This window comes from Microtus ochrogaster, chromosome 26, assembly GCF_000317375.1.
Source record: "Microtus ochrogaster isolate Prairie Vole_2 chromosome 26, MicOch1.0, whole genome shotgun sequence".
Classification (NCBI taxonomy): Eukaryota; Metazoa; Chordata; class Mammalia; order Rodentia; family Cricetidae; genus Microtus; species Microtus ochrogaster.
In genome coordinates, this window is record NC_022025.1 from 234,597 (window position 1) to 249,079 (window position 14,483).

General features: G+C 43.7%; 1 protein-coding gene across 2 annotated transcripts in view; it reads right to left on the minus strand.

Moving 5' to 3' along the window:
* Positions 1 to 14,483, minus strand: part of Abcb1 (ATP binding cassette subfamily B member 1) — a 154,005-nt gene that overhangs the window by 1,922 nt on the left and 137,600 nt on the right. For both annotated transcript variants that reach the window (XM_026784634.1, XM_005358287.3), the window contains exons 22-26: positions 10,212 to 10,312; positions 8,376 to 8,516; positions 7,028 to 7,184; positions 6,391 to 6,588; positions 2,778 to 2,984 (exon numbers count right to left, since the gene is read on the minus strand). In XM_026784634.1, the coding sequence (XP_026640435.1) occupies positions 2,778 to 2,984; positions 6,391 to 6,588; positions 7,028 to 7,184; positions 8,376 to 8,516; positions 10,212 to 10,312 (804 nt within the window). The remainder of the gene's footprint in view (positions 1 to 2,777; positions 2,985 to 6,390; positions 6,589 to 7,027; positions 7,185 to 8,375; positions 8,517 to 10,211; positions 10,313 to 14,483) is intronic.

A 14,483-nucleotide genomic window follows, 5' to 3' on the forward strand; every position in this document is an offset into this window, starting at 1 on the left:
GTGTGTGTGTGTGTGTGTGTGTGTGTGTGTGTGATCACAGGACAATTTGTAATGGTTAGATCCTCCCTGGGGATCAAAGTCATGAGTCCAGCATGGCAGCAGACTCCTTTCCTTCCAAAGCGATCGTGGTAACTCTCTGTCTCCTTTCCTAGGGTCCCACTCCATATCCCAAGGAAAGTCTCACATGACACAGACCAGCCTGTCCTTGAACTCTTCCTGTCTCTTACGAGTGGTGAGAGAACAGATGTGTGTCCTTACACCTTATTTTATCCTGGCTGAAACTAGATACCTTAAAACCATGTGCTTTATGTGAGCTGACCAAAATTTCTAAGTCTAGGAATTTTGTAGTGATGCTATCTTTAACCTTTTGGTCTCATTATGTTTAGGACAAGATTTGCGGGAAATTCAAACAGCTGTATGATATTATCAAAGCTTGTCTTATTCAGAATCTGTACTTGATGCCCTGTGAAATATTATAAAGTAAAGAGAGAGAGAGAGAGAGAGAGAGAGAGAGAGAGAGAGAGAGAGAGATTGAGATTTTTAGGATGTTAGCATTTGGATCTTTGTTTTTATGAACTGTCACCAACAAGTAAATAATGTTAATTAATTGATATTAAGGAATTATACTTTAATATTTTACCTTGAAAAATCAAATGCTCCTCAAAAAATTTTGGTTTCACCTTTCATTCAAAATTCTTCCTATCCTGTTTCCCACGATAGACAATCACCACTAGTCAATATGACGTAAGAGACAGAAGTTACAGGGTTTTCAGAGGATGTGGCATCATGTTCAACTAGAAAACATTCTTTTCCTATATTTGAGCCCTGAATATGTGGAGATTATAATCAAAATGTGGGTTATAATTTTTATACCTGAATTTTGACTCTTAAATTCATGTTCTATATATGTGCACTCCTTTCTTATTGGTGTGCGTGTGTGTGTGTGAGTGTGCCTGTGTTGTGTTCCTTGGAAACTGTTCACTCTTTTCTTGAGACAGGGCTTCTCACCGGGATCTAGGGCTCACTGACTAGGCTAGGCTGGCTGGATGTGCCTCTCCAGGGCTGGGATAAGAAGCTGGTACCCCACCTTTCTCTTTGCCTGGGTGCTGGGGATTAAACTCGGGGCCTTGCAAGCACTTTGATGACAGAACAATCTCTCCAGCCTCTGGAGAGAAGGCCCCCAGTAAGGTCTGGGCAGATGCTTGATAGGGTCCCACCCCTGAGCTGTGTCTGTCTCAGAATCGAGGTGCTCTGATGTGTGGAGTCACCAGACGGCAGGAACTCAGCTGTGACCCTTGTGGGGTCCATAAAGACAGTACTGTGACCACAGGAAGGAGGAAACAGATGGGCAGAGTAAGCCAGATTCCAGTCTAATCACTGACAGAGGGGCGCTTAGAGAACAGGCTGGTCTTGAACACTGAGAATAAGAACCATGATGTCCAAGAGATGATCTGAGAAACAGAGAAAGAGAGATCCAAGGCCAGAGGTGGAGCCTTGCAGTTGTCAAATACCAGAGGACAAAAATCATTGTAAGAGATTATAGCTATAGTGGTTCTGTGTTGTAGCCTGCATCAGAATTATTGCGGCTTTAAGTCTCAGAGCCCCACTGCCAGAATATTCTTCTTCACCAGAAATAGGGTAGCTCCTGATACTTCGTACTTTTAATAACTTCCACGGTGATATTAATCCACATTCAGCTTTGAGAGTTGGTGACTCTTATTACTGGATTCTGTACTTTGACCTCACACTGTTAATAACTCATGGCTAGACAACACTGAGGAGAGGAAGGGGCAGGCCTCTTCCCAGGCAGTGTGTTTGAGGGTGGCAGTAATTTGTGAGAAGACCAAAGGAAAAAAGTTGAGGGAAGTGTTTGGGCCACCTTGTATCATCTTGTCTGGCTAGTTAGTGGCTGGCAAGCCTTATTTTATCACGAGCACTTCCTGTAAGGACAAACATAACTAGTGAGGACACGCGAGTGTGTAATTTTTATGTCAGATCTAAGAAGATACACAAGAAGGCGAGAGGGTCAATTTATCTAACTTACAGGAAGAAATGAGAGCAGTCCATAAGATAATAGCCCAGGAAAGATTTTGATAGTCAATTCTAAGATTGTGGCTCAGGACCCTACAATTATACAGCAATTATAAATTATATAGTACCACAGCCATCCCAGTGACTCAGCTCTATTTGGAGACCCTTCTTTCCGGCATGGGCAGACGTCTCTCGTCTGGGCTAACTCCACAGTGTCACATGGATCACTGAGGGGAGCTACAGAATGACTGTGCCTGTTTTCTCTGCAGAAACAGTGCAGCATCCATGGAAACTAGATGCGGCCTGTCTACCCTTTACCTGGGAGGGGATGCTCACGTGTATCCCCAGACCAGAAACAGCTGGATCCTAAGCTAAGAAACTAAAAAACTGTTCCAGCGTGGATCCTTGAGCTTACAGCCCTAAGGGTTGTCCCAGTTATCAAAGTCCCTGTCTCTTCTACTTGAAAATGTCTAATATTGTGTTGCCTCCTCACAATGACAGGTAAGAGATTGGGCAAACGTAACCTCTAACTCTGATTAAGAAGTATGAATAGATGTCTCTCTGCAGGTAAGATATATTTTGATTTCTAATTTCTCTTTACCTTTGGGCAGCCAGACTTCTGGGTTCTGATGAGAGGCCTAGGGGTGCCTGCAATGTGCAATGCCCTGGGTTTCATCCCCAGGATGGGGAGGGGGAGCAAAGAACAACTGACAGGAGCTGCTAACTGCCGGGCCCAAGGTACATACGTCAGGCAGCGACTGGATGAACTGGTGGATGTTGGCCTCCTTGGCCGCCCTCTCAATCTCATCCTGGGACACGACCCGGCTGTTGTCTCCATAGGCGATGTTCTCAGCGATGCTGCAGTCAAATAGGATGGGCTCCTGGGACACAATGCCTAGGTGTGCTCGGAGCCACTGCACATTCAGTTGCTTTGCTTCTTTGCCGTCTAGAAACTGAGAGCGAGGGTTCACAGACCAACTTCAGGATCAGCACAATTCAGATTTAGACAATTAGCTACCATTATTTTGTAGTACAAAACTCTTGGGTTGCTGCGGGGTTAAGGAAAAGGCTTTCTGGTTGATTTTTTAGTTGGCATATATATAATGAGTTAATTACTATACTTTCATGTGTATGTATCAAGGCACTTTTTTTAAAAAAATAGGCAACTATTCATTTACCAAGGTAGTGTATTTACCATGGCCCTAAATGTGTCGTAGGAACTTAATGAAGTATATTCCACATGCTATATCTTTTCCACACTTTTCCACATTACTTAGGAAATACTTCCAACATTTAAAAAACTATCTGTTACTAAATATAGGTAAAGTTTACCCCCAAAGGAGTGAAAACAGAACAGTTTCCTGGGAGCAGCAGTTCTTATCACAAAATATGTATGCATTGTAATATAAAGTTTAGCTTACAGTACTCGCCCATTTTACCACAAAGCTTCATACATATAAGCCATTAAAGAACACCATTCAATCCCAACCTCAGACAATTCCTTTTATGGCATATTCATTCTTTTCTCTGTTATGATTCAAACTAACAGTATGTGCGTGCTCGTGACATGTGCACACACACACACACAAATTCATGCTCATAGTTTTGTCATTTATTTCTAGGTAATATATATGGATGCTTTCTGCATTCTGGTGCTGCTTTTAATCTCAGTGATCATACTTGACCATAACAAAAGAGTTCTTAAGGAGACTTCTGAATTTTTAAATTTCCTGCTTAGAAATTATGGGATGTGTTAAGTATTATCTACAGTAGCCACCTCTTTTTTGTTTTAGGGTGAACTGCTATTTAGCTATGGGTGTCAAGGCACTTTGATTTGTTTCTCACTACCTCTACAACTCTCATTCTGTAGCCCAGGCTGGCCTGGCACTCACACAGTAGTTCAGGCTAGCAATGACTCCATGGGAACGCTCCTGCCTCAGCCTCTCAAATACAGAGATTATAGGCATAAACTATCAACAGCTAGGCCTTACAATTCTTTACAAAAATATTTAATAATATGTTTAACAAATAAATTGTTTATATTTGAGAATTTAATCAGAGTTTGAGAGCCAACATTTCACTAATTTTGAATGTAGTAATAACATTATTTAGTCCTGTGTTCAAACATCAGTGATAAAACTGAAACCTGAAGTCAGAACTCTCAGAAAATAGTTTACAGAAAGGCAGTAAGGAAAGAACAGCGATCTTATAACCAGTAAAGAATTGATGCAGTAAAGTCATGATGTGTGTGTGTTTATTTTATTTTTTTATTTATTTATTAAAGATTTCTGCCTCCTCCTCGCCTCCACCTCCCATTTCCCTCCCCCTCCCCTGATCAAGTTCCCCTCCCTTGTCAGCCCAAAGAGCAATCAGGGTTCCCTACCCTGTGGGAAGTCCAAGGAACCCCCACCTCCATCCAGGTCTAGTAAGGTGAGCATCCAAACTGCCTAGGCTCCCAGAAAACCAGTACGTGCAGTAGGATCAAAAACCCATTGCCATTGTTCTTGAGTTCTCAGTGGTCCTCATTGTCTGCTATGTTCAGCGAATCCGGTTTTATCACATGATTTTTCAGACCCGGGCCAGCTGGCCTTGGTGAGTTCCCAACAGAACATCCCCATTGTCTCAGTGTGTGGGTGCACCCCTCGCGGTCCTGAGTTCCTTGCTCCATTGATGCAGTAAAGTCATGATGTGTGTGTGTGTGTGTGTGTGTGTGTGTGTGTGTGTGTGTGTGTGTGTGTGTTTATTTTTGTTTTTACACCCGGACCACACACACCCTCCCATCCACTCTTCTGCCTCCATTTCTCTATAGAAATGGGCAGGCCTCCATGGATATACACCAGCCTTGGCATATCAAGTTGCAGTGAGACTAGGTACTTCCTCTCTTATTAAGGCTGGATGATGGAACCCCGTAAGAGGAAAGGGTCCCAATGTAGGTAACAGAGTCAGAGACGGCCCCTGTTCTGACTGTTAGGTGTCCCACAAAAAGACCATGCTACATAGCTGTAACACATATGCAGAGGGCCTAGGTCCCGTGCAGGCTCCCGGGTTTTCAGTTCAGTCTCTGTGAGCCCCTATGAGCCCAGCTTAGTTGGTTCTGTGGTGTCCTTGATCTCTCTGGCTCCTACAATCCTTCCTCCTGTCATAACTGTGTTGGAATAGAATAGAAAAGAGGCCAGCCTGGTCTACAAAGAGAATTTCAGGACAGCGAGGGCTGTTACACAGAGAAACCCTGTCTCAAAAAAAAAAAAAAAAAAAAAAAAAAAAAGCAAAGTAGCAGTGAATACTTATTGTGGGGAAGTTGAAAGAACCATGGACAGCAGGTGAAAAAATTCTCTTTTCGTCTCAGTCACTAGTGCTGCCAAGGCCCCTGGAGCAATGGGTCATTGCTAATGCATCTGCGATGTTCCGAGTACTCATAGCTAAACGCATACATAGTAACAGTTCGCTGCTCTGAATTCTGTTTCTTTGGCTCTTTTCCTATTTCTCGCTCATTGTAATCATTAAAATTCATTTCTCCCTGTAAGATTTCTCACTCTTGCCCAGCACCTAGGATAGTTTTCCCACAGGCTATCAGAGTTTTGTTGGATATGGAATCCTGATTTCTCCCTCACCATTTTAGTCGAGAAGCCAAAAGGGCATTCCTCCATACTCCTAGCCACTCTCCATCTTACTATGGGAGCCCTGCACGTTTTGCTGTGCCATGGAAGATGTCCTCTGTATGGTCAGTAGTATTGTCTTATCCTGGCCTTGAAGATGCTAGGGACTCATCTTCACTCCGCTGACTGCCTCCCATTCCTGCTGCTGTGCTTCCTTGCCTCTTTTACCCCGATTTTCTTCATCCCCACATCCTTCTCTAAGCATCCTTCATCCCTGCCGACCTGTTTACACCACCAACTCTTCACTGAGAGCCGAGTGAGAGGTGGAAGTCGCCCACAAATGGCCATGTTGTATCGTGACTTCTCAGTCCTCACCTTTCCATATCCTGGGGCCTTGCAAGCCACTTTTTCACTGAAATGCATCCTACCCTCGACTTTCACCCCGTTTCCACCTCTTGCCACTCTTTATTTTTCTGGCTACTTCAGGTCTTGCCAGCTCTTACACTGTCAGATGAAATCTCACCATGGCAAGGGAGAGAGGTGGTCAAATGTTGCTTGCAACAGAGGACAGGGGACAGCGTGTTGAGGGTGAAGCTGGGTAAACTGGCCAGTGTAGTTGGCATAGATTGGCCACCTGGGCTGTCAGATTATCTAACAAAGGCTCTGCTTAAAGGTTCAAAAAACCCATGGCCAATGGTTAAACACTTCCAGCCATTTAGATGATTAAAAACCTGAAACGTTCTGAATACAAAAGTGTGCTCACCACTGTCCCAGCCCTGGGGTCGTAGAACCGCTCCAGCAGCTGGACCACTGTGCTCTTCCCGCAGCCGCTGCTGCCCACCAGGGCCAGCGTCTGGCCCTTCTTCACCTCCAGGCTCAGCCCCTGAAGCACTGGGATGTCGGGTCGGGTGGGATAGTTGAACATGACGTCTCTAAATTGCACATTTCCTTCCAATGTACTCTAAAATGAGAACAGTAACACACAGTTTGATTGGCACAATCTTGAAAACACAGGCTACCATGGGAACTCCTAGTTTCAGGTGTTGGAAGGGAGCTCTTGTCATAGTCAAGCTTCATTTTGATTCTGGAACTAAATCTAAAGAGGTAACGGTTTTACAGCATGAATTATCAATACAGCACCGATATACTCTCTCAGACTGGAATAGCTACATACAAAAAAGCCTATGAACTGGATTTCTATAGTATTATCTCTCTGTACTTTTGTATTATAAAAGCAATTACTATTAATACAAAGTATTAACATTTATTCAAATCAGCCCATCTAGGTCTTAGCAAAAACATGAAATTTTTAAAATTAAAGCCAATTTTACTATATTTCCCCTTTGCGTCTTTTCATTGAGAAGTTAGGGCTGGATCATCCACCGAGAAGACAGACTCACCGGCTTCAGGCCTTCCGTGCTATAGCTGTCAATCTCAGGAACTTTCTCAATGATCATGATGATATGCGATGCCGACACTTTGGCTTTGGCGTAGTCAGGAGCGAATGAACTGACCTGTCCAACTGCCATGGCACCGAAGACAATAGCTGAGAATACTCTGGAAAAGAAAAGACAGGCATGTGCAGACAGTGATAGCCACAGTGTGGTCAACGTGGCACTCCGTAACTAGGGAGCCATTGCAGTTTTAAAGGTGAAAGATAAAAAGCCCTTTCATTCCCTTACATGCTGTCATCGGCAGGACAGCCCCCTTCACCTCCCCTGTTAACCCTCAACTTTTTACGTGACCTTTGCTCCTTCCTTCTGAGAGTTACGAATTTGTTTATCCCTTTCTGAACCTGGGGTGGCCTTGTGCGCGGTTTCCCAGACAGGATGTGGTGGAAATCCCTGCTGCCAGCTCCAGTCCTATGACTCAGCATGTTTTCTTCCTCTATTTTTCTCTCCTTCACTGGCTCTGGCTACTGAGCTCACTGCAGACAGCATCCATCACAATAGGATCTACTACGCCCTGCTCAGCTAAGGAGAACTGACCCAGAGACTCCAAGCAGAATAAATGTTTATAGTTCCATGTCACTGAAGTTTAGTTTCTGGTTATTGCACACTGTAACTGTGGCAATGCATACTGTTGCCACTATCCATTCCTAGATATCACGTGAGCCAAGCAATAAAGACAACGTTATTTCTAAATACACGGCTATGATGCCACTTTCACGAAACCACTGTATTCTTGACCTATGATGTGGGACTCATGCCAGCAACTTCAAAAATCTTGGAATAAACAATAATCAAAAGCATGATCAAATTAATGTCCCAGTTCCGGGAGTGTCTGGCTTTGGTCTTTGGTCATAATCACACAAACCCCCAGGATGCATGTATGTTAGGTGAACAATTTAAATCTTGACTTAACTACAGTGTATGACTAACTCAATGCTTAAAGCAGGGCAGAAACGGTGTGTTAATACACTATAATACCAGGCTTATCTGTTTTGGGTTACAATGCAAACTCTTAACAGCACTAACCATGTTGAACTATTAGGGAGAAGACTCTGGCCTGGCCTGCCGCCACTTGGAAGCTCAGGAAGTTCATCTACCATTTTGACAACCAAGTGACATCAACCAGGATAGAAGAGTGTCTGATGAAATGCGGGGTGTCCGCAGTGTCACACGGACTCTCAGGGGCAAAATGCCACTTTCTTCACCACCAGATGTTCTCCCTGGCACTTCACCATACAATTTCTCAATCCCAGATTCACTTTCAGGGTTAAATTATAATTATGAGCATAATACTTACAACAGAACATTATCAAAAGTCATCAGTTCATGAGCAACCAAGTAGGCACCAAACCGGAAACATGCAGCATAGGAAAAATACATCATGGCCTGGGTGAAGGAGAACGTGATCCCAAAGATGTGAGCTTTCTTCAAAGAGTTTCTGGAAAGAAGAGAACCCAAATTCACCCCACTTCATTTCTCAGTCATTCAAGTACCTTCCTGTGGGCTGGCGGAGGGACACACAAGAGGGACAGATTCAATGGATTCCATTCCTAAAGAATTCACACAAGAGGGACAGATACAATGGATTCCATTCCTAAAGAATTCACACAAGAGGGACAGATACAATGGATTCCATTCCTAAAGAATTCGGCTTGAGCCCTTTGACTGAACTGGTTTTGTCTCTGAGATGCAGAGGTGACTCCATCTTAGTGCAGGACTATTACATCTTAGTGGGTTTATAACCAGACCTGTAACCCTGAGAAGAGCCCGTTTTACATTAACAAATGAATGGTCCTTCCCTACCCCCTGCCCCCCCCCCACTTGGGGGATCAACACCTCTACCCAACACCCTCCAGCTGTAGGTGTCAGAGCAGCAGGCCTGTCCTTGCCTGTGGGGATCTAGATGAGGTGCACAGCAACAAAACAGCCAGGAAGTTTAGGGGAAGCAAAAGGCACTGAAGTGCCTGGGGCCAGGGAGGCTTTATAAAGCATTTACATTCCAGGAATGTCTGAATGAGGATCTTGGGTGTGAGGTGAGGACAGGAACAGGGTGGGGATGGGCAGCCCTTTGACCTTCCTAGCCTACTAAAACCACCAATTTTCTTCTTGTCTTTGCCTCTTACTGGATTTTTTTTAATTTAATTTTTTTAAAGAAAACAAACTATTGTTTTTCATTATACATACCAATCCCAGTTCCTTTCACCTACCACCACCACCACCACCACCACCACCACCACCACCACCACCACCACCACCACCCCATCCCTATCCACTCCTCAGAGAGGGTAAGGCACATTGCTTTGGGGAAGGTCCAAGACCCTCCCTACTATATCTAGGCTGAGCAAAGTACCCATTCAAGGAGAATGAATTCCCAAAAAGCCAGTACAAGCAGTAGGGATAAATCCTGGTGCCACTGCTAGTGGCCCTTCAGTTTGCCCAAGTCATACAACTGTCATCCACATTCAGAGGGTCTAGTTTGATCCTATGCTAGTTCCTTCCTTGTCCGGCTGGGGTTGGTGAGCTCCCATTAGCTCAGATAAACTGTTTCAGTGGGTCCCCATCATGGTCTTGACCTCTTTGCTCATATTCTCTTTCCTCAAAAAAAGAGGGCCTGCCATGATCATGACAAAGGTGCCTGGAAACCTTCAGAAAGGTCTAGTTTTTGCTTTGTCCTAGAGGAGGAGCTGAGACTCCGAGGCTGGGCTCACTAGTGTCCTGGTCACCTTTCTTTCAGAGCTGTCATAGGTACTGCTGGGGTACAGGGAGAAGAGAAGGTCTCCCCAGGAAAGGAAGGAGCAGAAAGTATCCTGGAGAGGTCCCCTCAGTGTCCCACACCTCCATAGAGAACCCTCCCCCCGAATACGGCAAACAGCAGGGTCATCATCCCGACTGGACACCAGAGGCGTTACCTGTGGTCCTCTTCTCTGACCTCCCCAGTGTCACCAGCCCTCACTGCTCTACCTCACAGATGCCCCTGCTAAGCTCAGGTCTCTTCATCTCTCTTGATAGTCTCAGGCCTTCCTTCTAGTGCTTTCTTCTGTTCACTCTACCTTCTGGCAAAAGCGATCCTGAAAACGGAAGTCCTCACTAGAAAACCCCCCAGAGCCCTGGCCCACTCTTCAGGGCTTCTTACTTGTATGGTATCTGCAAGCTCTGAGCATACATATCTTCAAACTTCTGCTCCCGAGTCAAAGAGACGACAGTGCGGAAGTTCTCTATGGCTTCAGTAGCGATCTGTAAAAGTTCACCCATTACCAGGCACAAAGTCAAATACAGGAAATAAATTCTACAACTAATAGCATTAACCTATTACATATGTCCCATTTATCGATATATGTACCATTTATCGATAGCCATCTTCTGTATGAAAAAGAATGATGACTTATGAAACTGAATTTTACATCCTTAAGAGAGACCTAGTTATTTAGTCTGGCCCTTCATACAAAAAGAGAAGCTGGGGCACCAAAGCAAGAAGAATTTGTCTGAAGACACATGGCAGCTTTCAAATGAGTCTGTCTTCTGTGAATGTGATATTTAAAAAACAATTTATTGTTACTTTTTTGAAAATATGATATTTATACATGACTTTTTCTCTGTGAAACTGTTACTCATGACAACTCCATAAAGCTTAAAAGATGTTCAGAGAGTGATGAAAATAATAATTACACATTAATATATTTTTCAAAGTAGCTTATACACGCTTTTCCTAAACATATATATCTTTAACAAAATGAGACTGAATTCTCCATTTTGCCTAACCAATTTCAACAGTATTTTTCAAGCTCTTTCAATGTACGTTAATAATGAGTTGGGGTTTTGGTTTTTTTGTTTTTTTGAGACAGGATTTCTCTGTGTAATAGCACTGACTGCCCTGGAACTTGCTGGCCTCAAGCTCACAGAACTCTTCCTAACTCTGCCTCAAAGTGCTGGGATTAAAGGTGTGAGCACCGGGCCAGGCGGTGGTGGTGCACACCTGTAATCCCAACACTCGGGAGGCAGAGGCAGGCGGATCTCTGTGAGTTCGAGGCCAACCTGGTCTACAAAGGGAGTTCCAGGACAGGCTCCAAAGCTACAGAAAAACCCTGTCTCGAAAAACAAAAAACAAACAAACAAACAAAAAAAGGTGTGAGCACCACAGCTGGCTTAATAATGAGTGTTTAATGGTTACTTAACCTTGTCGGCAGTTAGGCATTACTAACAATGGCTTCCGTTCTTTTATTAAAAATAGCATTGTAATAAATATATCCTTATATATATAAACATAGTGATAAGAGGTCAAAAGCAATAAATTGCCTTTTAATATGTATCAGAATGTTTTTTTTCTTTTGGTTTTTGGTTTTTGGAGACAGGGTTTCTCTGTATACCAGCTTTAGCTATCCTGGAACTAGCTTTTGTAGACCAGGCTAGCCTCGAACTCACAGAGATCCGCCTGCCTCTGCCTCCTGATTGCTGAGATCAAAGGCGTGCTAAATATCATCTTTTGATGAGCATGATATATAATTTTTTTCAAGAGTGTGTCTAATATTTAGTTGTGTTTTAATTGCATTTACTGCCCCAAGGCTATTTAGTTAGGAAAATACAGCTGTCACCGTTGTTTAAATTCTCTGTGAAGAGAAATGGAGACTCATCAAGAGCATCTGGCCATGGGGAGGAATTTTGCCTGCAGCACCAGTAAACCTCACATCACCATTGCCTCTCATTTGCTTCTCTGAAAAGGGGGTTATGGACCAGAAGGTCTCTAAAGCTCTTCTAAATTAGTATGTCTCAGAAATGCAAGTCTGGTTCGGATTCTGTGCCTCTGTCTGGTGGTTTCACTCATCTGAACGGATCCTAGAAAAGACATATTCTAGTAACCTAGCAATTTGCTACATAAAAGCCATCTATGGGGATTCTCATTTACACCTCACTGAATCTTACACAAATTATCAATAATAACAGCAAATATTTCATAATAAATTAAGTCAGTTTTGAAGACCAGAACAAAAAACTACTAGAAAAAAAATGAATAAATTTCTTAAAACACTTACTTGAAAAATTAAAATATTTTTCTCTGATCTTGACCCACCAAGAAGGTAATTAGGAAGAAAATTATTTTATAGGCTTTGCTCATTTCAAACATAATACATACTGACTTTAGAAAATCCCGGAAGTACTGGTGGTAAGATGTTGGAAGAAATTATGAACTTCAATGAAACTCCCCAAAGACAATCTTCATTTATACATATTAGAAACATTTTGAATTATAATGGTTCCAAGAAAGAGAAGAGGTTTTCTGAATCAGTAATAATATTATAAAACATTATAGCTAGGCTGGGGAGATGGCTCAGTGGGTAAGGATGCTTGCTTTACAGTCTTCGGGACCTGAGTTTGAATTGCCACCACACACATAAAAAACACAACAAGGTCATGCATGCCTGTACCCTCAGTGCTGGGGCACAGAGTTTGCAGTGTGAAGACAGTAGTCCGGATGCACAGTGAGACAACCAGGAAACGCCTGAAGAAGCAGCCACGTCCTGTCCTCACAACTTCAATAGAGACCCCATCATCACTAGCAAGAAGGAACTTAAAGTTCAAAGAAGAGTAAACAGCAGTATCCTTTGAAGGGGTGGTTTACTGAGTTGTTCTGAAGACAGGAAAATGCGTGTCTCAGAAACAAACTTGTGCTTCTCTTTCTCCCCCAAATAGACTGAGGTTAAATTTGAATTCCATATTAAAATGATAAATGTGTATATTACACAAAAGTGCTCAGTATCCCATGTAAATGAATTAGAACAATATCAAAGCCTAGTCATAGGCACAGCGGAGCTTATCTGCATGTTCTGACATCGCACCACAAAGACAGGCTATGAGCGGGGTCTCCCATTACCCTGATCTGCTCCGGGATCCCACACACGTGCACTGCCAAGCGCATGGCATGGATTCCTCAGTCAGGGCCAGTATTGAGTCAGACCACAGACAGACCCCAAGATTAGCTAGTTCCCCATGACAGACTGATGGGACCTCAACAGAGGGTGAACTCCATAGACCCTGGCTGGAAAAGACTAAAGCTATTCTGAGCATTTCCATGAAAGAACCGATGAAAATAGAGCAACAGGTCTCAACCTGCAGAGAAACCAAGTGTCTTTAGTGTCTCTGGGACCTTCCTCGCCTTTCCCATCAGTGAGGTGCCCGCACAGGCACCTGGTCTGGAAACCACAGCCCTCTCACCTGCCTGAACTCCTGCTCTGTTTCTTGGTACCTGGAATGCCAGGGGTCAATCCTGTTCTGACCTCTCGTCTCTGCAGAAGGCATAGGCCATCGCACTATGCTCCACCATAACAGAACTTGGATTTCTAGCTAATAGGTGCACCAATGTCTGAGTTTGAATCCTGGTTCCAGGAGTGACTGGCTCTAAGGCAGCGTGTGCTGTGTGTGTGTCCCTCAGCCTCACCTGAAAAATGAGGTAATAACAGAATATATCTGACAGAGTCCATATAAGGAGTAAAACATTTTTCAGGGAACCAAGTGAATGACACACAAATCTTTGTTGAGCTATGATAAAATAAAATAGCTGGGTGTGCAGAACAACAGGATGAGGGGGAAGAACACAGACGTGAGACAAAGGGAGGACGCACGGTAAAGAAGAAAGCGAGGGTGGCAAAGGGTCGGGGCTGTTTGCGGAGAAAGCAGCTCTGGGGCCAGAGCAGGGATATAACATGGCATGAGGTTCCAGAGGAATTCTGAACTAACTATATTAAATAATCTAAAACGGAACAAATACACTTGGGACTTTTCCACTTTGAATCTCCCCAGTCATTCAGAATACAAGGATAGTTTTAAGTCTGGTTGAAAGGAAGACAGAAGAACAGAGGGGAATGTGTGCTTACTAATTTATGTCAACTTGACACAAGCTGGAGTGATCAGAGAGGCAGCCTCAGTAAAGGAAAAGCGTCCATGTGACTGGACTGTAGGCAGGCTTGTGAGGCATCTTCTTAATTACTGATTGACAGGGGAAGCCCAGCCCATGGTGGATGGTGCCATCCCTGGGATGATGTGTCCTGGGTTCTATAAGGAAGAAGGCTGAACCATTCATAAAGAAGTAAGCCAGTAAGCAGCACCCCTCCATGGCTTCTGCATCAGCTCCTACCTCCAGGGTCCTCCTTTGTTTGAGTTCCTGCTCTCAATGCTTTTCATAACGAACTGTGAGTAAAATAAATCCTTTCTTACCCAAACCGCTTTGGTCATGCGTCTTTCATCGCAGCAATAGAAACACTAGCTAAGAGAGAGAGAGGAAAGAGGTGGGGAAAAATGATCTAAAGAAGAAAAGGAGTGGGGGCTGGAGAGATGGCTCAGAGGTTAAGAGCATTGTCTGCTCTTCCAAAGGTCCTGAGTTCAATTCCCGGCAACCACATGGTGGCTCACAACC